General features: G+C 41.5%; 3 protein-coding genes across 3 annotated transcripts; 1 reads left to right on the top strand and 2 right to left on the bottom strand.

Annotated features, from left to right (window-relative positions):
- The first annotated feature begins 1,264 nt into the window (after positions 1 to 1,264).
- LOC125916418 (olfactory receptor 4C45-like) lies at positions 1,265 to 2,206 on the top strand. The gene has a single exon (XM_049622610.1). The coding sequence runs from the start codon at positions 1,277 to 1,279 to the stop codon at positions 2,204 to 2,206; it is 930 nt and encodes a 309-aa protein (XP_049478567.1). The 5' UTR covers positions 1,265 to 1,276.
- A 7,044-nt stretch (positions 2,207 to 9,250) lies between these two features.
- On the bottom strand, positions 9,251 to 10,186 carry LOC125928847 (olfactory receptor 4C3). The gene has a single exon (XM_049639620.1). It carries the CDS (start codon positions 10,181 to 10,183, stop codon positions 9,251 to 9,253), a length of 933 nt encoding a protein of 310 aa, XP_049495577.1. The 5' UTR covers positions 10,184 to 10,186.
- Positions 10,187 to 20,327: 10,141 nt separating this feature from the next.
- Positions 20,328 to 21,253, bottom strand: LOC125916425 (olfactory receptor 140). The gene has a single exon (XM_049622622.1). The coding sequence runs from the start codon at positions 21,251 to 21,253 to the stop codon at positions 20,345 to 20,347; it is 909 nt and encodes a 302-aa protein (XP_049478579.1). The 3' UTR covers positions 20,328 to 20,344.
- Between the last annotated feature and the right edge of the window lie 3,183 nt (positions 21,254 to 24,436).

A 24,436-nucleotide genomic window follows, 5' to 3' on the forward strand; every position in this document is an offset into this window, starting at 1 on the left:
GTTACCACCTATAGGAGCCATGGGTAGAGAAGAAACAACTAAAGAGACATCGTTCTGTAAAACTAAAGATAAAGATATCCTTCCTCACCTTTATTGAAGCTGAATGATCATGATGCTGATTTCTGTGTCCAGAAAGTTTTGAGTAAAAATATGTTGTTATGCTTTTTGGCAGGGATTTGAGAAAGGAGAAAAAGAGGGGGAGAAGGAATAAGATATCCTGTGATCTTTTGTAACATGTAATCACTTTTAAAAATACATGTACAGATCATTAAAAAAAAGAATATATTCTTGTATATATTCCACTTTTTCCACCAATTAGCAATGAAAATTTCAAATTTATCTTAATTGATTAAACTTACACCAAAAGAAAAAAATTGTATTATCTTAGACGACCTTAACATTTCTGTCTCATCAATAGGAAATCCAGGGAAACTTTATGACTCATCTAATTCCATTTGTAAAATGTGAGTGGTATTATATATCTAATCCAGAGCCTCATTTTTTATGTAATGAAAGACCAGTTACACAGAAAATCCATTTAAGAAATATTGAGAACTTTTAAGGGAACTTTGTACCAATTGTATATTTATATCCAAAGATGTGGGAAGAGTGACTGTGTAAGAGCCATTTGGAGCCAGACACAACATCCAGGGCTACTGAGTAAATGCTGCTCAATGAGCTGTTATGAAGACAGTTCCTTGGCATTTTGAAGAGGGAAAACCCCATCTGCAGCTCTCTGTGTGTACGTGCATTCATTTGGCAGAAAGGAATCATACCTCAAAGAACACTGCTGGTATAGATATAGTAAGGCTTGGCACTTTCCTATCTGATATACAGTTGACTTTTTAAAGAATATTGTGTCCATATATCTACAAATATTCGTGCCAGTGGGCAAATATAACTTCAAAATCATTGTTATTGACAAACTTTGCCCCAAAAACAGCGAAAGAAAGCCACCTGTGAGGGTTTAGAGCCAGAAAGAGAGTTTGGAAGTCCATCATAAGTCAACATACATATTAACACTTTGCTTTTATTCTGGTGTTTGTAACATATTGTTAATATTCAATTTATATGAATAAGAGAAATCTAACCTCTTTCTAGTCTTCTTTATAACTGTCTCCGAAGTGGCAGAGGTGAGTGGAAGCTGTGGTTCCATCAATCCCAGAGGCCAGGACTACAGAGGTGATGGAAACTTTTAGTGTTGAATGAAAAATATTACTCAGAAATTCTGTGATCTCTCCAGATGGACCATGTGCTCACAACCCAAGCTGAATCCATGGAAAGGATGAGCAATGTAACAGAATTCATTTTGCTGGGCTTGACCCAGAATCCAGAACTGCAGAAATTCTTATTTGCTGTGTTGTTAATCACCTACTTGATCACACTGGCAGGTAACCTGCTCATCTCCGTCACCATCTTCATCAGCCCAGCCCTGGATTCTCCCATGTACTTTTTCCTGTCCTACTTGTCTATTATAGATGGTTTCTACTCTTCTTCCATAGCACCCAAAATGATCTATGACCTGATCTCTGAGAAGAACACCATCTCCTTCAATGGCTGCATGACTCAGCTCTTTGCAGAACATTTCTTCGCTGGAGCTGAGATCATCTTGTTAATTGTCATGGCCTATGACCGCTATGTAGCCATCTGTAAGCCCTTGCATTACATGACCATCATGAGCCGACCTGTCTGTGGTTTCTTCGTGGGAATGGCTGGGATTTTAGGCTTTCTTCATGGAGGAATCCAGATTTTGTTCATGGTCCAGTTACCATTCTGTGGCCCCAATGTTATTGACCATTTTATGTGTGATTTAATACCTCTCCTGGAGCTAGCCTGTACAGACACTCGCACTTTGGGGCCCCTGATTGCTGCCAACAGTGGATCACTGTGTTTGCTCATTTTTTCTATGCTGGTTGCTTCTTATGTTGTCATCCTGCACTCACTGAGGACTCTTAGCTCTGAAGGGCGTCGCAAAGCCCTGTCTACCTGTGCCTCTCATGTCACCGTTGTCATCTTATTCTTTGTACCTTGTTCATTCCTGTACCTGAGACCCATGACCTCCTTCCCCACTGACAAAGCTGTGACTGTGTTTTGTACGATAGTCTCTCCCATGCTGAACCCTTTAATCTACACCCTCAGAAATGCAGAAGTGAAAAATGTCATGAAGAAACTCTGGGGGCAAATAATGAAAAACAGTGATAAATGAATTTTGTGATTAGAGTCTTTACCTAAAAACATCTAGTAGTGATTTATAGACATTTATTCCCTTTCTTAAATAAATAGAGATTTATTTCCCTGATCAAACTCGGGGCAGTCAATTTTGCTGCCTGGATCAGATTTCTTCAGGAGCACGTATGTCCTGGGCAGGGTCGACATACCCATTAAGACACAGTAGGCATGGTGCCTAGGGCCTACAATAATTTTAGGAGCCCTTGAAATGTTTAATTTCTTTTAAAATAAGAAAACAATGAATGTAATCCAAATCCAACTTGGACTATAGTCATCTTTATATCAATGCAGTTATAAAATATAATTTGTAATATTTTTAATGGAGGAGGAGGGCTCATGAGGACAAAATTACCAGCAGGCCACAGAAGTCATAATGTTGCCCTGACTGGAGGTGTGAAACAGATCAGCGTCAATAGTCCTGAACACTCTTTACACCCAGTGCTACAGCTAGAATGAAGTTTTAGTTTAAAAGACAAAAAGAAACTGCATGTGAAAACAAGTATTCAACAGCAGGGAGTCTTCAAGTACTTTCATCCAAGTATACTTTTTCTTATCGTAGTAAATTTAAGAGGTTCAGAGATGTTCTCTCATCACAGCAATAAAAATCTCTTTACTTATCACAATCCCACGAAGAGAATACTGGCACACAAAGGTACTTTTGTAGAAATTACATTGCCACCATTTTCTGTAATATACAATTGTCTGCAGAAACAATTGGAGGAAAAATTGGCTGGTGCAAAAGAAATATAATTGATCAAGTCTGCAGAGTTAAGGCAGAAATTACCTGTACATTAAAGTCATGTTTTTTTTAATGTTTATTTATTTTTGAGAGAGAGCACAAGTGAAGGAAGGGAAGAGAAAGAGGGAGATACAGAATCTGAAGTAGGATCCAGGCTCTGAGCTGTCAGTACAGAGCCCGACGCGGGGCTCGAACCCATGAACTATGAGATCGTGACCTGAGCCAAAGTCAGACACGTAACTGACTGAGCCACCCAGGTGCCCCTAAAGTTGTGTTTTAGATGTGGACAAAGGAAACGATGACTTTGAACAGCTGTGGCAGGAAATTACCAGTGATATATGAACCAACTTTGTGTAGCGAAACCAAACAACAATGACCACAGATCCAGATTATAGAAAAGAATTCATAACATGTACATAATGAAATTCTAAGAGAGATTCAGAAATAGTCAGATGCTTTGAAATCAAAGATTAAGAGCTTTAGATCAAATAGGCTTGATTTCTCATCTCGTCTGCTGTGTTAATTAGCCTTGTAAATGTAAGCAAGTTACTTCATCTCTCTACTGATTTTTTTGGCCTGTAAAATGGACAAAAAACATTACATACTTTCTTAAATTGTAAGCATTAAATGATTTCGGTTGAAAAAAAAAAAGAGTCAGCTGAAAATTAGTGAAATTGCTCAGACACGGTTACAGCCTTCAGAGATGTCACCAGCACAGAAAGTATGCCAGGAACTACAGTTGCTCACCAGAGCCCAAGAACATTGCCACTGTCATTCACCAACCATGATCACAGGAGGACCAAACATCTGTACTTCAGCCCCAGCCCCACGTTACTTCAAAATAAGTCATAAATGGCATCCACTTATGAGTAGGGACAGCATAATGGTGAGTTACCATCCCAGCAAGGAAACTAACGGGACCTGTGAGGATCTCTGGACACTAGAAGCTAGCCCACCACCGACTCCCTATTCTGGAATAAAAATGCCCTTAAACATCTCTGCGGTTACAAATAGGGGAGCCGGTTGGACCGATTGTGAGATGCCTGAGCAGAACTTATTTCAAATGCTCTCACTAATGAGGGACCCTGTGCTCTGAAAAAAGGAGAAGGGAGAGCCCAGCGGCAGTGACCAACAGACCTATCTCTTTACAGAGCTTGCGATGCCCAAGGAAGAGCTCAGAAACTTGACCTCAGAAGGTGATTTCACAATCAGGGATTCGAATATCGTGTGATGCTGACATTTCTCATGTTCTCAGAACTTTATATCAGGTCAGATCTCACTCTATATGCAGGCCTTTAAAAAATGTTTTTCCAAAACAAACAAGCAGACTCTTTTTTAAAAATTTATTTATTTTTGAGAGAGAGTATGCGTGAGTGAGAGAGGGGCAGAAAGAGAGGGAGACAAGGAATCCCAAGCAGGCTCCTCACTGCCAGTGCAGAGCCTGATGCGGGGCTCAAACCCACAAACTGTGAGATCATGACCAGAGCTGAAATCAAGAGTCAGACGCTTAACCAACTGAGCCACCCAAGTGCCCCAAAACAACCAGACTCTTAAGAAAACAAAGTGATAGTTTCCAGAAGGGAGATGGGCGGGGTAAGGGTGATATAGGTACGGGGGATAAAAGGTACAAACCTCCAGTTATAAATAAGTCAAGGGGATGAAAAGTACAGCATAGGAATATAATCAATAATATTGCAATACTGTTGTATGATGACAGATGGTGACCACGCTTACTGTGGTGAGCACTGAGTAATGTACAGAACTGTTGAATCCCTGTTGTATACCTGAAACTAATATAACATTGTATTTCAGTTATTCTTCAATAGTAAATTATAAAAAACAGATGTTTTGCCATAGTTTCCTGTGAGTGACCAACCTGTAAATGTATGCAAGCAATAGGTATGTTTAAAATGTCAAACTTCTCTTTTAAAGATCTAGCTGTCATTCCCAAGAAAGATGGGATGGAATAGGAACAAGTAAAAATAAGGATGACGATTCTCATGAGGATGATGGTGATGACAGCTTATGTTTGTTGAGCACCTTCTGTGAATAACATCCTGACCTAAGGACTCATTTTATGTTTTGGAGGCAACAAATTTCTGCCATTCTTTCTTTCGTTAATTCATTTTAGCCCTCAAATTGTGGGACTTACCTCTGTTTGAAACATTTCATTATTTGAACACAATGGTGACCCTACCCACAGGATGGTGTGAACAGCAATAGAACAATTCTAGTATATAATTGTGACAGCTTTTTCCATTTTGACTGCTTACTAGGTGCAAAGTGTTTTGTATTCACATTTTGTTATTCAATTCTCACTCTAGCCCAGTAACGGCAATGATTTCCCTGTTTCATGAATTAGGAAGCAATGGGTTGGAGAGGGTAATTATATAGCTCAAGATCAATTAGCTAAAATTTGCTTGAATCAGAATTCATTATCTAAGCCTGTCTGACCCACAGCCTCTGTGTGTTACCAAACCCATTTTGTATCTCTTTAACATAACCAGACAACAAAGTAAAATTTTTATTCTAATATTTGGAATTTTCTTCTTGAAACCATTTGGCCTCCATTGTTTGAACTCATTTGAAAGTGGACTTGCCTTCATAGATAGACCAGGCTGAAAATGTACGAGTCCACAAAGAACCAGCTAAGCACTGGTCAATAATTTGTAACCGCATGAGTGTTTTGATTCCCACAAAACAGGAAATTTCTTTGCAATTATTTTTTCCTCCATCCGCAATAGTCTGTACATAAAGGACTGGCTTGTGGCTTATATAGTAGTACTTTCCTCTAATAAATAAAAAATAGTAACTATGTTTGATATGAATATGTACTCATCCTGCTGTCATCTATTAAAAAAGAAAAACTTCACTGAGGGAAGAAAGTTCAAGAGGTGACAAACTATTTTTTAATTAATTTTACCTGTTACTTTTTACTTTTTATTATGATTGTTATTTTTATTTTGTTTCTTTTGAGAGAGAGAGAGAGAGAGAGTGTGTGTGTCTGCAAGAGCAGGGGAAGGGAGAGAGAGAGAGAGTGAAAGAGAATCCCAAGCAGGCTCCGTGGCAGGTCTTGAACTCACAAACCATGAGATCATGACCTGATTTCCCTGTTTCATGAGTTAGGAAACAATGGGTTGGAGCCAAAATCAAGAGTGAACGCTCAACCAACTGAGCCACCCAAGGGCCCCAAAATACTACTTTTTTTTTTTCTTAATGTTTTTATTTATTTTTGAGACAGAGAGAGACAGAGCATGAGCAGGGAAGGGGCAGAGAGAGAGGGAGACACAGAATCGGAAGCAGGCTCCAGGCTCTGAGCCATCAGCACAGAGCCCGATGCAGGGCTCGAACTCACAGACTCTGAGATCATGACCTGAGCCGAAGTCATGACGCTCAGCTGACTGAGCCACCCAGGCGCCCCCAAAATACTACTTTTTTAAGTAGCTTGCCAGTACTAACAATAAGCTGTGGAATAAAATCTCACGTGCAGTTCTGTTTTGACGCCACATGGATATTTTCAACAATACTTAAAATTTGGAAGCTTAAACTAGCTCCAGCCTTTCTTCTTCTGCTGCCCGCTGGCAGGGGCACCATCATTTATTAGACGCCTATCAATCTGTCAGGTGCTGTGGTCTTCACACACATGGTACTTCCACAAGGGCATACACTAAGGATTAAAATGCTTATTCTTGGACATGGAAACCAAGGATCCGAAAAGTTTGTTTAAGATGCCTTATAAGTGAACAAAGAAATCATTTAGCCCCAGAGGGTACCCTTTAGGATGGCAGAGGCTTAACCAAGTTAATAGAAGACTGGAGGGAGGAGGTGGAGGAGGAGGAAAAGCTGACAACCAGGAATATCTAGCAAAACACTGATGGCAACTCTCACCGGGTAATGTCTTATAGGTGGATTTACACATGCATGTGTGTGTGTGTGTGTGTGTGTGTGTGTGCGCGCGCGCATGCACATGTGTGTATGGTTCACCTTTGTTTTCCTACATTCTGAATTTTAAAATAAATATGTATTTGGGGAGAAAGAGGTTTTATCATAGACCCCAAGATGGAGACACCGCTACCTTTGTGAACAAGATTAGTAGTAATTTTGAAATCATATAGAAAACTTCTGGTGATATTTGCTCATGTATTTATTCTAGCAAGTTGAAACGTTTTCAAAAATAAGCAGCACTTGTAAGCTGGTTGGGCCATTATTAATCATGGCTCGGGCAATAAAAACAAGGGATTTACGGGCGCCTGGGTGGCGCAGTCGGTTAAGCGTCCGACTTCAGCCAGGTCACGATCTCGCGGTCCGTGAATTCGAGCCCCGCGTCAGGCTCTGGGCTGATGGCTCGGAGCCTGGAGCCTGTTTCCGATTCTGTGTCTCCCTCTCTCTCTGCCCCTCCCCCGTTCATGCTCTGTCTCTCTCTGTCCCAAAAATAAATAAAAAACGTTGAAAAAAAAAATTAAAAAAAAAAACAACAAGGGATTTAAAAAAAGTGGGGGGAGCACCTGGATCAGTTCATTATGCTAGTTGGTAATTGTACAAAAAGGTGCTTATCAAATTTCAACTGAAGTAAGTGTGCTTTTCTAGAAAGTCTCCTTGAGATAAAATTGTGGCAAATTCGAGAAAACAATAGGCTGTTTTTAGCGACCCTCACCACGGTTTCATATTTATTAGCTAATTGGAATACAGGCTCAATCATACTTTTATCATCTTAACAGCAGAAATGAATAGGTATAAAATTCAAGGTCTCGTTATACCTAGTTTTTTAAATTTTTTTTTAACATTTATTTATTGTTGAGAGAGAGAGACACAGAGCATGAGCAGGAGAGGGGCAGAGAGAGAGAGGGAGACACAGAATCTGAAACAGGCTCTGAGCTTTGTGCTGTCAGCATAGAACCCAATGCGGGGCTCAAACCCACAAACCACGAAATCATGACCTGGGCCCAAGTCGGACCTGAGCCACCCAGGCACCCCTCCTTATACCTAATTTTTTAACTAGACTATCAGAATGCGACAAAATGAAAGAAGGCAACATTTATTTTCCCTAAGAACTCGGCAACTGTTATTTTTGTGAGACATAGAGGTTTGAGGGTAAAGCAATAACTATTTCCTAATGAGCTCCTGAATCAGTTCTTGGACACTAATTGTGAATACTTGTAGTAGACAAACTTTCATATTAACTTCTAGTTTCTTTTTTGGTACAAGCATAAAAAGTGGGTGTGTTGCAACATGGTGAATTACATACTGTGAAACAAAAGCTTTTTGGAAATTATGAGAGCCTACACTCTTAAAGAATGAAGCCTGAGAAAGGGTCTCGTCAGAGTTCATAAAACCAGGAAAAGAACAGAGCAAACACGGATGTACGTTTCAGATTCCAGAACCCCAGCATCCCTTGGAATCTGAAACAGGGAGTTAGGAAAAATAATCACTGGCCAAAAACAAAGTCATCTACTCTAAGCACAGCATTATTTTCACACCTAGTAGAGATAGAAAAGTGAAGGAAGGCAGCCTCTGTATGGAAGATTAGGGAAAGGTTGAGGAACATATAAAATAAAACGTTGTGGGAATATGTGCCAGAAACTGGATTCTGAATTTGACATCGATTTTCTAATTTAATTCTCACAGTAACACTTTAGATATGTATTATCTATATCTTTATTTTAAAGACAGGCATCAGAGGCTGCTAGATGTTTGGTCACTTTCTCAAGGTCGTGCCACAAGTAAGCACGGGAAATAGGACAGAAACTCAGGTTGATCTGTCTCCAGAGCGAAGGTCTTCTAGAACAGCAGCTATGCCAGGGATGTCATACAGGGTGATAAGAAGGTAGAGAAGCCTGCCTGGATGCATACAGACTGCTAGCCACAGCTAAGCAAGAAGTTATTTGCCTTACGTTGTATTTTGCCTCACATTTCTATAGCTCCATTATCACACAGACTGGAATGACATACCATGGATCGCTAGTGAAAGAGCTGAATGATGGGCCAAAAACAACCGATTTGGGGTATTGGCTTAGGTACTTCACAGCCGGATAACCTTGATTAACCAATCACATCAAGAGACAAAGTTTCTTCATTTCTAAAACAGGGATAATAATGATTCATGCCACATACGTCTTATACCGTTGTTTTATAACCAAACTATGCAATTCAAGTAAAAAGACTAAACCATAAAAGCCTATGAAGATGAACAGATAGACATAACGGAATAAGGTGATATTCAGTAGTCAAAACGAGTTTTGGTTTGTTACACTTACAGAAATAAAGTCATTTCTACTTCCTGCTTTACCACTCATTACATACATGTAGTTTCTTAATGAAGAGCTTTCTCATGGCATTTTTTACGTCTTCATTTCTCAGGGTGTAAATGAGTGGATTCAGCATAGGTGTCAGAATACCATAAAATACTGCCATGTTTTTGTCCATGGACAAAGTAGACGATGGCCGCATATAAGTAAATACACAAGGCACAAAGAACAGGGCGACAACAGTGAAGTGGGCCCCACAGGTGGAGAGGGCTTTGCGCCTCCCCTCGGCACCGTGGCACCTCAAGGAACGCAGGATGACAATGTAGGAGGCAGCCAGCATGAGGAAGTTCAACAGGCAGATCACACCACTGTTGGCCACCACCAGGACGCCAATGACATATGTGTCGGTGCAGGCGAGCTCCAGCAAGGGGTACAGGTCGCAGACAAAGTGATTGATCACGTTAGGCCCACAGAAGGGCAGCTGAAGGACCAGGAGGAGCTGAACCAGTGAATGCAGGAAGCCCCCCAGCCAAGCCACCCCCACCAGCAGGGCACAGAGATGCTTGGTCATGGTGGTCGTGTAGTGCAGAGGCTCGCAGATGGCCACGTAGCGGTCATAGGCCATGACCGTGAGCAGAATAATCTCAACACCTCCCAAGAAATGGGCCCCAAAGAGCTGAGCCATGCAACCCTCAAAAGAGATGGCTCTCCCCTCACACAAGGAGTCCGCAATGAGTTTAGGGGCCATAGAGGAAGAATAACAGGTATCAATAAAGGACAGATTGGCCAAGAAAAAATACATGGGGGAAGCCAGGGTGGGACTGGAGGTAATGGTGACCACAATGAGCATGTTGCCACACACGGTGACCACATAGATGATCAAAAAAACCACAAAGAGGACTCTCTGTATCTCTGGCTTCTGTGAGAGTCCCAGCATGAAAAACTCTGTGATATTGTGTGGCATTTCCATATAGCCCAAGGACAATGAGAATGCAGGTACGGTATTGCCTAGAAAGTCAAGAGGAAAACACAACCATAAGAGAACTAATTACAGGGTGGGGGAAGGTGCTACCAGATTTTCTTCAGACACACTCGCTTCCCTTTGTCCCTCTTAACTCTTTCCATTCCAATATTTTTGGATCAATTCACTTTGTTAACCACAAAATATGAGCATATGTCTATTGTTGACTTTTGCATCACTGGGCAGTAGATTTCTAAGTTCTTACGTGAAAACAACTAAATATTAGTTTCATTACTGCTAAAACCGAACATTTGGCAGACCTTGATTTTCCACTAGAGTATGCCTCTGACAATTTTCAGGATGGTTCCACATAGATGCAATGGCACCTGAGAAAACCATGAACATTTAGGATCTCCTGAAAACTCTGCATGTTTAGTCCACATCCTTTGAATTCAGTCTTTCTTCTTGAACTTTTCAATGAAGCTTGCTACACTTTCTGTCAGTGTTTCTGATGGCAACACAAACCGATGTAAAACAGAAGCAAATCTGAGACAAGCTGATCGGCTGCAGCTGAAGACCTCCCCGACTTCCTGGTTCTTTCCCTGCTCACCCCCTCCCACTCAGAACCCATGCTGTGGGCAGCATCACGTCCAGGAAGCCAAACTTCAATTATTCTTGCCCCCTTGCTTTACACGTTTTATATGCTTCTGGTTTTGCTTTCCCTGGGCTCAGTGAAATCCTTCTAGTTAAAAGCTACTAGTCCTTCCGCATCTGTAGGAAGGACTTCCTTTAAAGTAAAAGTTTGTTGAGCATCTGTGGAAGATTCTATTAAGTAATGAGTATCTGCCTATTCATTAAAGGAAGCTCCAGGGGCAGGAAGAACAGATGCTCCCTCTTAACCAGCTACAAGGTAGAATATTCCTACTCACCCTTTCTTCTCTTAGTGATAGTAAGAAAATGCCTATGCCTACCCTGGTTTTAAACAAAAACCTGGGGCACCTGGGTGGCTCAGTCAGTTAAGCGTCCAACTTTGCCTTAGGTCATGATCTTGTGGTTCGTGGGTTTGAGCCCCGCATAGGGCTCTGTGCTGACAGCTCGGATCCTGGAGCCTGCTTCCAATTCTGTGTCTCCCTCTCTCTCTGACCCTCACCCCCCACTCATTCTCTCTCTCTCTCTTTCTCTCTCTCTCTCAAAAATAAACATTTATAAAAATTTTTAAACAAAAAATTGACACTAAGCCTACCCACCAGCAATCTATTACTTTCCTGGAAACATAGGCCTCCTTAAAGTAGCTAAATCTTCCAACTTGATGTTTCCAACCTGATGTTCAGTATGATAAGAATTAAGGGAGAACGTTTAAGTGTCAGAGGAAGAGACACCCAGATATAAGAGATATAAGAAATACTGGGGAGAAGATTCCTGGGTTGATCAGGAAGCTGCCCCCTCCTTTTCTCTCTCCCAGTCTTAGTTCAAGAAGGCAAAGTTGCTTCTGTAAGTGACGAGTCCAATGGGGACCTTTTCAGAGTAAAACATGATGGCCAAGAACACAGACAGGGGTGATAAGAGCAAATCCCTGGGTCGCATGCAGTTTTTGCCAAGCACGTTCCTAAGTGCTTTACGTATATCAGCTCGTTTAATCCTCACATTATCCCCTTGAAGTAGACTGCTGTTTTCATCCCCGTTTTGCAGAGGAAGAAAGTGAAACACATATGAGCAACCCACAGAAGCATGTTCAGCTAGGAAGTGGCCGAGGTGGGGCTTGCACCCAGGCAGTCTTGCTACAGATGCTGTGGGCTTCACTGCACTATACTGTCGCGTAAGCTTATCTGGGTGTGAATCCTTCCTCTGCCTTCCTCTGTGAACAACTTCTCAAAGCCTCAATCTTCTTATTTATACAATGAAAATGGGGGCGCCTGGGTGGCTCAGTCAGTTAAGTGTCCGACTTTGGCTCAGGTGATGATCTCACAGTTTGCGGGTTCGAAGCCCGTGTCAGGCTCTGTGCTGACAGCTCAGAGCCTGGAGCCTGCCTTGGATTCTCTGTCTCCCTCTCTCTCTGCCCCTCCTCCACTCAGGCGCGCGCGCTCTCTCTCTCTCTCTCTCTCTCTCTCTCTCTCTCTCTTAAAAATAAACATTTTGGGGCGCCTGGGTGGCGCAGTCGGTTAAGCGTCCGACTTCAGCCAGGTCACGATCTCGCGGTCCGTGAGTTCGAGCCCCGCGTCAGGCTCTGGGCTGATGGCTCGGAGCCTGGAGCCTGTTTCCGATTCTGTGTCTCCCTCTCTCTCTGCCCCTCCCCCGTTCATGCTCTGTCTCTCTCTGTCCCAAAAATAAATAAAAAACGTTGAAAAAAATTAAAAAAAATAAATAAATAAAATAAACATTTTAAAAATTTAATAAATAGATAAAAATAAAATGAAAACAAAAGAACTGCTATACCTTGAGGTTGCAGAGAGCAGTAAATGATAACAGGGCATGTCAGGTGTCTGTACAGAGCCTGGATGCAATATACATTCAATAAATGGCATCTCTAAAATCACCATCATTAACACCATGGACAACAAACTCATTATGTGGCTTAAATACCCAAGGACTTAAGTGGATACGTTCAAAACTAAATTAGTTGTATTGAATATAGCTAATTATATTCAAAACTATAATATTATAAATATTTAAAAAATGAGCTAATACTGATCCCCATACAGAGCACAATAGAGAAAATGCAAATTGGTATGAATAGCACAGAATTCAGCCCAAAAATAAAAATGTTAAGCTGATTCATCTCTGCAATTTGTGGGAATACAAAATAAATTATTTGTTAAAAAGCTAGCCAGAAAAAAAAAAGTTTCCTGTTTGAGTTATCCATGAGAAACAAAATTATTGTGTGGAAAGTAATGAGAATTTTAGTAAAATTATCCCACCACAGTTTTGAGTTGCATTTTTCTTTAGTTTTCAAAAACAGATTACAGAAAACTTACATTGACTGGATCTGAGGACAACAACAGGTCTCCAGGTGTTGTGTTGTGCTTTGTTTTTACCTCCTAACATCACAGAAAGGTGGATCTGGAAGAGTTCTTAAAGGATCATCCAGATCAGCTCCAATGTATCATCCCAAATTTCACTGTTTCATGTGATTAAACTGCTGGATGAGATTAGAATGTTTTAAACATTGAGGCAAAGCACAGACAAAGCAGGTGCCATCAATTACCGAAACTCATCTGAGCTGAAGGTTTCTTTTTTTTAATGTTTATTTATTTTTGAGACGCAGGGGTGGGGCAGGGGGAAAGGCAGAGGATCTGAAGCGGGCTCTGAGCTGACAGCATAGAGCCAGATGCGGGGCTTGAACTCACAAGCTGTGACATCATGACCTGAGCCAAAGTCAGACACTCAACCAACTGAGCCACCCAGGCGCCCCTGAAGGTTTCTTAGAATAGTACGAAGTGAAAACACAAATGTCGGTCATTCATTTACAAGAAGCTGGAATTGTTTTGTCATCCATTTCCCTTTTGTCTGCTTAAGAACCTGATGGGATTTAAAATCATCGTTTCCAATTCTCTATTTTAAAGACGGTGGATTTCAGACTCAGAGAGATCTTAGATATAGATGCACTGAGCCAAGGTCACATGGGTGACCCGTGACAGAGGTGTGGCTGGAACCCAAGTCACACATCACCCCAGCCTATGCCCTTTCCAATGCAACCACCACTTTCCATTGTCTGCCTTCTTTAGACAGAGTAACCGGTTCGTTAGCTCTGCTTTCTGCTAAGGATATTCACCAGCACAGTCTCTGAGAAAAGCTTTTTCCTTCCACTGGACAGGGTTTTTATAAGGGAATTGGGAGTGACAGCACAGGGACAGTCAGTGCCATGTGCTTTCTGCCTCTCTAGGGGAGACTAATTCTCCCTCATGGGGATCACTCACTGGAGTTTGTGCCTCGTTCACAGGTCAGAACAACGTTGACACCATCATTTAATTAGTCCCCTGACTACAATTTCGGTCTCACAAGGAAGTGGCTTCTATTGTGCCTCTTACAAGTGCCCAGTATCTTTCTAGTGTCTCAACAGAGAAACTATAAATTGTCAGGAGGAAAGGGGAGTTAGGATATTTCAGGAACTGACACTGGAGGGTCAGCGTCTTTAGAGAAATTGCTGGCTGAACAACACCAACAAGAATCAACAGCATTTATTGAGCATCTTCCGTGCTCAGAAGGGGGGGCCTTTCATCTCCTCCCTTAAAGCTGAGAGAAGAGTATCACTGTCCTTCATCCATTCCTCTCCTGCGTGGTGTGCCAAAAGACCAAAATGACATGAATCAGAATTGTACCTCTGCCATTTCAATCATTCAATAAGGATTTTTTTCCAGGCCCACTTAATAAAAGATAGTACTTTGCTAAATGTCAGGAGTACCCTGGTGAGTGAGACAGACACAGTCCTTGGCAGCATGGAACTTATATTTACATGGAACAGTAGCCTCCCCCAAAACAAAGCAGGGGCATAAACAAATAGAATCACCAAATCAAAATCAAATAAATGGAACTGTTGGGTTCATTTTATATATTTTTAATGCCGATAAATACTGACAGAGATGCACATGTAGAATACTTAACTGACGTGTGGGGCAAGTTTTCCTCCATAACATTTTGTAAACGTTTACCTTCCCAGCACCCTTGCCTGCTCGGCATGTGCTCAGCAATTGCCCAGGGCTGAATGAATCCTATTCTAAGCCTTCCCCCAACCAGTTTCCTGAAAGTTTCTATCAAGAGTCACAACACAGGGAGAATTTAGTCCACTATAAATCTATGTCACCACCTTCGAAAGGCTTATCAACATCACCCAGGGATCCTACTCTATTTCTGTAATTGACACATTTTTCCAATTCTCCTCAAGGACCATTTAAAACCTTCACCTTTGGGGCACCCGGGTGGCTCAGTGGGTTAAGTATCTGACCCTTGATCTCAGCTCAGGTCATGATCTCGTGATTCATGAGTTTGAGCCCTGCAACAAGCTCATTGCTGACAGTGTGGAGGCTGCTTGGGATTATCTCTCCCTCTCTCCCCCTGTTCATGGGGGGGGGGGGGGGGAGGCGCGGCCACACATGCACACACACTCTCTCCCTCTCTCAAAATAAATAAATAAACTTTAAATAAATAAAACAAGGGGCACCTGGGTGGCTCAGTCGGTTAAGTGTCCAACTTCAGCTCAGGTCATGATCTCAGGGTTCGTGGGTTCAAGCCCCGCGTTGGGCTCTGTGCTGACAGCTAAGAGCCTGGGGCCTGCTTCAGATTCTGTGTCTCCCTCTCCCTCTTCCCCTCCCCTGCTCAACCTCTGTCTCTCTCTCTCTCAAAAATAAACATTAAAAAAATTTTTAATAAAACCTTCACTTTCTTCAAAACTCCCTTCCCCAGCTTCCAATCTCTACTCTTGTTTTAAGTCAAGAACTCCCTGGGTCTTGTCTCTTAGAGCTACATTGCAGTCCATGAACTTCTTTCCTTCCTTTCCTCTGCTCTCCTTCACAGCAGCAGGAGCTGCATCATTCTGGACGGCCCCTCCCACTTTCCCTCACCAGTGTTTCACCCGGTAAGCCTCTTGCACATCGACTCTGTCTTAGCTTCTGCTTCTCAGAGAACTAGGACTGATGTGGAACATATAAAGACCTCTTACAAATCAATAAGATAAAAGCAACCACATGAGACTGGAACAGCGCTTTTGCAAAGGAGCTATCCAGTGGTCAGCAAACATCTTAGGGAGTAGGGTTCCCCTCTTTTATCACCTGACAAATAGGACACAGAAGCACAATAAAATACCACTGCAATGCTTCCCCTACGTGCCTAAAATTAAAAGGACAGTCAATACTGAGTGTTTGTTGTCAATATGGAGGAACAGTATCTCTCATATGCTGCTGGTGGACATGTAGAATAGTTTTCCAAAGTATACATTGGATAAACATAAATATACACATAACCTATGACCCGGAAGCCCTATTCCTAGGTATAAACGCAAGAGAAAGTTATGTCGCCGTACGCCAGAAGATACATCACCAAGAATGTCAAGAGACCTATTGGTAACAGCATAAAAGTGTTAACAACTCAAATGTCCATGATTAACAGAATGTATAAAAAAAGGTTGGTATATTTATATAATGGACTAACAGAATGAAAGTAGGTGAATGGCAGACATAAGAACAGGAATCTCACAAACACAATGGTGAGCCAAAGAATTTAGACACAAAAGATTATATTCAGTATGATTGCATGTATTTAAAATGTCAAATAGGCCAATCTAGAGATGGGTACATAGGTGGTGAATGTAAAAAGTATAAAGAAAAGCAAAGAAGGGGCGCCTGGGTGGCTCAGTCGGTTAAGCTTCCGACTTCGGCTCAGGTCATGATCTCCCGGTCCGTGAGTTCGGGCCCCACGTCAGGCTCTGTGCTGACAGCTCAGAGCCTGGAGTCTGCTTCGGATTCCATGTCTCCCACTCTCTCTGACCGTCCCCCATTCATGCTCTGTCTCTGTCTCAAAAATAAACATTTAAAAAAAATTTTTAAAAAGAAAAGCTTTATCATAAAAGTCACATTAGTGTTGACCTTCAAGGGAGAGAAAGAGGTAGGATTGGAAAGAGACATAAGGGATCCTGGAGAGTTAAAAATCTACTTCTGAACTGCGTCACAGTTACATAGGGATTCCACTTTATAAAGATTTTCTTTGTCTTGGTTTTTTGTTTGATTATGATGTGTCTCAGGTGGATTTCATTTTGTTTTAATATTTATTTTTCAGAGAGAGAGAGAGAGAGAGAGAGAGAGAGAGAGAGAGAGAGAGAATACGCGGGGAAGGGGCAGAGAGAGAGAAGGAGACACAGAATCCGAAGCAGGCTCCAGGCTCTGAGCTGTCAGCATAGAGCCCGACGTGGGACTCAAACTCATGAACACAAGCTCAACTTCTTATGAGAATATGAGAGAATATGAGATCCTACTTCTAAGCTGTGTTAGTCGGCTTAGCCGACTAAGCCACCCAGGCGTCCCTCAGGTGGTTTTCTTTAAGGTCGTCCAGTTTGAGACTTGCTGAGCTTTCTGAACCTATCAGTTTATATATGTCACCAAATTTTTTTAAATGTATTGCTAAACCATATTGTCTCTCCTCTTTTTCTGAGACTCTAATAATATGGATGTTAGACATTTTGGTATTGTCTCACAAGCCCTGAGACTCTATCCAATATTTTTTATCTTTTTTTTTCTCTCTGTGGTTCAGACTAGATAATTTCTGTCAATCTACCTTCAAGCTCACCTTTCTTTTATATTTCTACTGTGCCACTGAGCCCAGCCAGAGATTTTTTTTTATTCTGGCCACTGAATCTTTTGGTTCTCCATTTTCAATTTCATTCTTTTTTATAATATCCATTTCTTTGCTGACACTTTCTATCTTTCCATCTGTTTCCAGTATGCCTGCCCTTACTTATAGGTTATGATTATAATGGTTAAAGTCTTTGAAAATTCCAACATCTGTATCATTGCCTCTGCTGGTCATATTTTTCCCTTGGCAGGTTGAGATTTCTGCTTCTCCATATACTGGGCAAATTCAGCTTGTATCCTGGATATTTTGAATATCATGTAATGATACTCTATCTTTTTTAAATTGAGAATGTTGGATTTTTTAATTTTAGCAGGCAGTTAACCTTGCTAGTTTCAGGTCCCAATTTCTAACCCATCTTCTGTGGGCTGTGGTTCCAATGTCAGTTCAGTTACCAAATCCGTTGCAGTGTTCTTCAGCTCTGTCCCACACATACGCCACCCAGTGGCCAGTCTGGGACTCGAGTAGTGGTCTGTCCTGTAATGCTGGTCTCAAAGACCTTGGTATGCTGCTTGAGTTCAGATCCACGCGTTTGCAGCTTCAAGGCAGAGAGCCCTGGAATTCATACACAACTTAATGAGAGGACTGTCTTGGGCCCTTCCTCTCCTTGATCTCCCTGGTGCCTTTGGCCCTGGTAATTTGGCTTTAGTTTTTTTTTCACCATGCTACACACTTCCCACAACGGAGTCTGTGTCAATGGCCAAGATTCAGGAGGACAGAGAGAATAAAAAAGATTTGTTCCAGGCACCTGAGATCACAGCTCCAATGGCCAAATAAAAAGTTTCACTCCATGAGAGTTTAAGGCACCTGTCACACCACCATTATTACCCTTGTTACTGCTTCTCTGCCATCGGATTGTCTGGGGTCCAGGAGAGTAAAAAACAGAAGACAAAAAAAAAACAAAACAAAAAAGAAGAAGATGGAAAAAGAAAAGGAAAGTATCCACCCCTTCACTCTCTAGCCCACTTGTCTGACCAACAAGAGAAGAGGTTCTCTTGGAGCTCTTCCCACATGTACCCAATGTAGGCGGCAATGAGTTATCAATAAAATGCAGCCCTCAAACAGAATATGGGGGTCACCTGACCAGAGGACCCAAAAGGTTCAAGTTCTAAGACATACAAATGGAAAGCAAAGCCATCCCACAGTAACGAGTGACCAGGAGAAAGCACTTTACCGTGTGGATTAGAGAGAATCAAAGCCTCCCGGATGATATACTGGATAGTGACTTCAGATTTTAAATAAATCTGGGCAAGTTCATATCAGAGATTGACAATAAGGATGTTGATAACAAGAAGCTCACAAGCAGGAAACACAAAATAAAACATGCAGAGGAAGATCAGTAGATAGTAAAGCACTGTGCATTTTGGCAAGATCATACTTGAAAGCAGAATGATACGGATTTAAATTCCAGCTCACTCTTGGCTAAGTAAATCAGCCCCTGTGAATACATTTTCTTCATTTTTAAAAATAAAACCATGTCAACTTCTTATGAGAATATGAGATCCTACTTCTAAGCTGATGCACCAAACCAATGCTCAATTATTTGTGCGTGCGCATGTGTGTACGTGTGTGGTCACATGTACACAACGTTTAGATATTTATTGCATAATTTCACAACATACTATAGTTACGTTCATTTTACTATAAACCTATTCTGTGCACTTCCAGGATTTGAATTCAGTAATTCCTAATTGTATTTGCTGCATTCTCATAGTCCCAAGCTATAGATTATTTCTGGTATTGTTCCAAAACCAACTCATCCCTTCATGGACCCCAATGATGCCCAGAAGGCCCCTGCTTTGGCTCTTCCCTCAGAGCCAAAGAAGCAAACAGGGACTCTCAGAGAAAGGTCATTCAACTGTTGCTATCCAAGATGCCGCTTCAAAACTACTTATGGCATAAAAGATTTGGACCACTGTCTAAGAATCCACACGGCAGATAGAGAATATAGATTAGGCTGTGAGGACAATGTCCATCTCAGGGGCAACTGAAGACTGCTCAGCCCCTCCCAGTGTCCCCCAGAGTCAGTCTGTGCCTTGTGGTCTTCTGTCCAGGACCCACCCAGTGGAGCAGCCTCTGTCTGGAACATGCCAGATAAAGCTGGTCTTGACCTTTTTTCTGCTGTGGACTCCTGGCAATTTTGAAAGTGTATCAAAATGGGAGGGGGAACATGGGTGGCTCAGTTGGTTAAGCGTCCAACTCTTGATTTCAGGTCAGGTCATGATCTCATGGTTCATGGGTTTGAGCACAGAGCCTGCTTGGGATTCTCTGTCTCCCTCTCTCTGCCCTTCCCCCACTCAAGTTCTAACTCTCTCTCTCTCAAAATAAATAAACGTTTTTAAAAACGGCAGAATGTTTTTAAATGGAATAAAATCACATTAAACTCCATTTCAGTAAAATTTCAAAAAAAAAATTGTAGATAGAATCAGGCATAGGTGAACCATCAGTAACTACTCTCATCAATGTTCTGATGTGCAGAGTTGGAAGGCCAGGGGTCATACTTTTCACTCCAACAAGGGGTCCTACTCATCACAGACTCTTACTAGCCCAGGCTGATGAAGGCTCCATCTCAGACAAAGGTGAGGGAGAGTTGGTGTTTCCATGTTCTGCAATGCAGTGTAAACTGTTTAAAAGAAATTGAAGTTGTGTATAATAATTTGTCTGGCCAGTATCACAGGACATGGATAGACTAGATGTAATTTCAAACATTCAAATCAGTTTTATTCTGGAAATTTTTAATAGTCTCTCAGCTCTCATCATGAAAATATGAACTTTTACTGAGAATGACTCGTTATTTCTTTCCTTACGGTACCTGTATCTTCTATCCACAATTGCTCATTTTTTCCATAGGTTTTTCATGGCATTTTTCACCTCTGCGTTCCTCAGTGTATAAATCAGGGGGTTGAACATGGGTGTCAAAATACAATAAAACACAGCCACTATTTTGTCCATGGACAAAGTAGACGATGGCCGCATGTAAATAAATATACAAGGCACAAAGAACAGGGTGACAACAGTGAAGTGGGCCCCACAGGTGGAGAGGGCTTTGCGCCTCCCCTCGGCACCGTGGCACCTCAAGGAACGCAGGATGACAATGTAGGAGGCAGCCAGCATGAGGAAGTTCAACAGGCAGATCACACCACTGTTGGCCACCACCAGGACGCCAATGACATATGTGTCGGTGCAGGCGAGCTCCAGCAAGGGGTACAGGTCGCAGACAAAGTGATTGATCACGTTAGGCCCACAGAAGGGCAGCTGAAGGACCAGGAGGAGCTGAACCAGTGAATGCAGGAAGCCCCCCAGCCAAGCCACCCCCACCAGCAGGGCACAGAGATGCTTGGTCATGGTGGTCGTGTAGTGCAGAGGCTCGCAGATGGCCACGTAGCGGTCATAGGCCATGACCGTGAGCAGAATGATTTCAGTTCCTCCCAATAAATGGGCAACAAAGAATTGAATCAGACAGCCCTCAAAAGAGATGGTTCTCCCCTCATACAAGGAGTCTGCAATGAGTTTGGGGGTCATACATGAGGAATAGCAAGTATCAATAAAGGACAAACATGAGAGGAAAAAGTACATAGGGGAGCCCAAGGTGGGACTGAAGATAATGGTGATCATGATAAGTAGGTTGCCCCCAACAGAGACAAGGTAGACAATCAGAAAGAACACAAACAAAACTCTCTGCACTTCAGAGTTTTGCGAGAGTCCCAGCATGAAAAATTCCGTGATGTTTCGTGGACTATCCATGAATCCATGAGCAAGGACTTGGGTGAAAAGAGATTTCCCAAGAAAAATGTATTACTACCTCTTTCAAGAAATTTTTTCAAGTTGGGGGAAATCAGTGTTTGTGGAATAGCATTATCCCAAATCCTGAATCCCAAAGAAAGAACGTGTTAATAATGAAAATCATTTTCTGCATTTCTAATTAATAATTTTGACAGAGTACAAAGTTAAATAGCAGATAAAATAAACAACTCCCGAAATATTACCTCTCTTGCATTTTAACCGATAAGTACGAATTCTGTTTTCTGACTGAAAATATCTTCATGGAAGTTTTTTTGTGATAAAAGGATAATATAAATTTTAGTTCACTGAAAATAACCACTTCTGGGAAAATAATCCCTCTAATTTTTTTTTTTTTTTTTACAGTTGCTTTTTTGGAGCTACACTTCCAACTCCCATTTGTACTCCTCAATGCACATGGGCACCGACTTCCTCATCTCAAGCCCAGCTCAGCTCTTGCTCCCCCTTCCGCATTTCCTCCGCCACCAGCTACAAACACGGGTGTGAGTCATCCTTGACTTCTCCCTTCACTAGTCCACCTCATAATTGCAAAATTAGTCACCACACCTTATCAAGTCTTGTTCTTTACTGGGGGGAATAAGTTTAGGAATTTCCTGAGCTTGCACCCATGGGTTAACAAGGTTTAGGATGAAAGCATCCAAGATTAGGTAAACAGGGCGAAAGCACCCCCAGTTTAGAACAAAGGCATAGGATTAGGAAGCCACGAGATGAAAGCATCCAAGATTAGGAAAACTGGGCGGAAGCACCCCCAACATAGTACAGAAGCAGAAAGCTGCTGTCACAGGAGGGAAGGACCAGTATAGGTAAACACATAAACAGGGCTATAGACCACAGCAGAGGGAAGCTGCCCAGAAGAGAGCTAATTAGCAAAAGAAAGGTGCCTTGTTGACCCTGAGGTAGCATGCTCTATCTGTCTTATCCCTGAGGCAAGATAAGATAACCGTAGGCAGTGCCTAGTGCCTGCTTTAAACAGCCATCTGCCCAGAGCCAGGATTTTGTTTTGTATTGACCCACATCCCTAACACCAGGTATCTTCGAAACCTCCTTTCTCTAACACACGAGTTAATGTTCATGGATTCATTGTCTTTTTCTGTACATCCATCACGTGTGTAAGCCTTCTGACACTAATAAAAACAGAGCAAGGACCCTTACTCGGGGTTCTTGTCCACTCCGCGACATTAGCCTCTCTCTCAATTCTACATCTGCTCTCTTGCTGGACAAGACAGAACTCCAGACTCAGAGTCTGGAACACCTTAACATTCATCTATCCATTCATTCATTCATTCATTCATTCATTCATTTACTTATTTATTTCAGAAACATTTTGAGCGCCTATCATGTCCCAACCATAGTTCTCAGCACTAGACTGAGATCAATTAGCAAAATAATCTGATGGTTGCTCCAACAAGGTCATCCCTCTCTCCTGCCTCATATCTCATGCAGACACCTGCTCAATCATCCACACTGCATCTAGTATTGCACATAAAATTCAATCATTCAATCATACCCTCCAATGGCTCCTTTTTACCTTCAAGATAAAAATCTAAGCATTTTAGTCTCATTACAAGTCCCTGGATCTTACTGCCCTTCCATGTCATCCATCCCTGTCCACTACCATGTGCTTTAACCATATGAAACTACTCTAAATCCCCTGATCGAGTCATGCTCACTAACACCTCATTGTCATCCACATGCTATTCCTCCAATCTTTCCCAATTTTCCTGGCTTACTCCCATACATCCTCCGAAAATAGGCTCAGCTATTATCTCCACAAGGAAGATGGCCTCTTCCCCCAACCCAGGCTAGATTATAAGGACTTTCACTGTATTCCTACAGCACCCAGATTGCATCTCTACTCTAGCTCTTTGCACACACTATGTTGTATTGGTCTCCCTCCACCTTCCCACCCTACACTTAGAGTATCTTGAAAGAAGATTCTTTGTGTCTATTGTCATTATTGCCAGACCTAGAACTATAGTCAATGACTATGTGTTGAATGAATAAAAAAACAAAACCAAATAATATAGGAAACTTACAATACCTGGATCTAAGGAGGTCGATAGCTTCTTATCAGAATTACTTACATTCTAACATGGTAAATTAACAGAACCAATAGTATTCTTATAACATGTCATCTGGTCCATCCTTCTGCATCATCTGGTCCTCCTTCCGCTGCTCTGAATGATGCGTATGTTGAATGCCCAGATAGGATTAAAGAAAGTTCCTGCAGGGGAAAAAAAAAAATGTTTCATAATCTCTTCTCTGATTTGGAAAATTCCCACAATCCTATGTGACCTGAGTTCAAAAGCCAAATAAGGAATTTTATCCATTTATGAACTATAGAGTACCTTTTTTCTTGCTAAAAAGCTATTAAGGATGGGGTTTTTTATATAAGTTGGTGCAAAGATCTTTGACTTTCAGATGCTAACATTTTGACCTAGAGGTATTAAAGAGCAAACCAACTCACAGAAGTTAGGTTGTGGGAGACTGAACACAGATCCCAGTCTGTGGGAGTCTTTAACTCCCCAGTCTGTCCTTCTCTCCTATACCATTGTGTCCTTCAAAACCCAGATTACTCAGACACGAAGCAGACAAAAGGAACAGAAGGAAAGACAAAGTTGCTAGCTCCAGGTTTTTGCCTAAGCTTGGTATCAGTGGATCTTCTTAGGAAAAGGAGGGGAAAGTAATTACAAACATAACCTATGGTGATGAGACAGAGTTTAGAAAATATTTAAAGGAGGAGAAAAAATTATTGAGTAGTACCATCCAAAAAGAAAAACTTACTAACTTTCTAATGTATTTTTCTTTCATCCTTTCTTCCATCTATAGATGTTTATATATTATCACACCATAACACATATCACACCATATGTTTATATATTATCCTGATCAATATAACTTAAATATTTCCCATATCATTATAATGCACTGTTTTTAATGATTGCCTATTATTCTGTCAAGTAGATGTATCTAATAACAAGTCCACTTTTTTTTCTAATACCACAGAAAACTTAATCATGCACTAAGTCATCTCGAGGTCCCTAAGATAATTTCTCAGATGTATATACTAAACAGTGAGGTATAGATATTATAAAGACTTTTGATATCTCTCACCAAAAAGACAGT

Source organism: Panthera uncia, chromosome D1 (assembly GCF_023721935.1).
Source record: "Panthera uncia isolate 11264 chromosome D1, Puncia_PCG_1.0, whole genome shotgun sequence".
Lineage (NCBI taxonomy): Eukaryota > Metazoa > Chordata > Mammalia > Carnivora > Felidae > Panthera > Panthera uncia.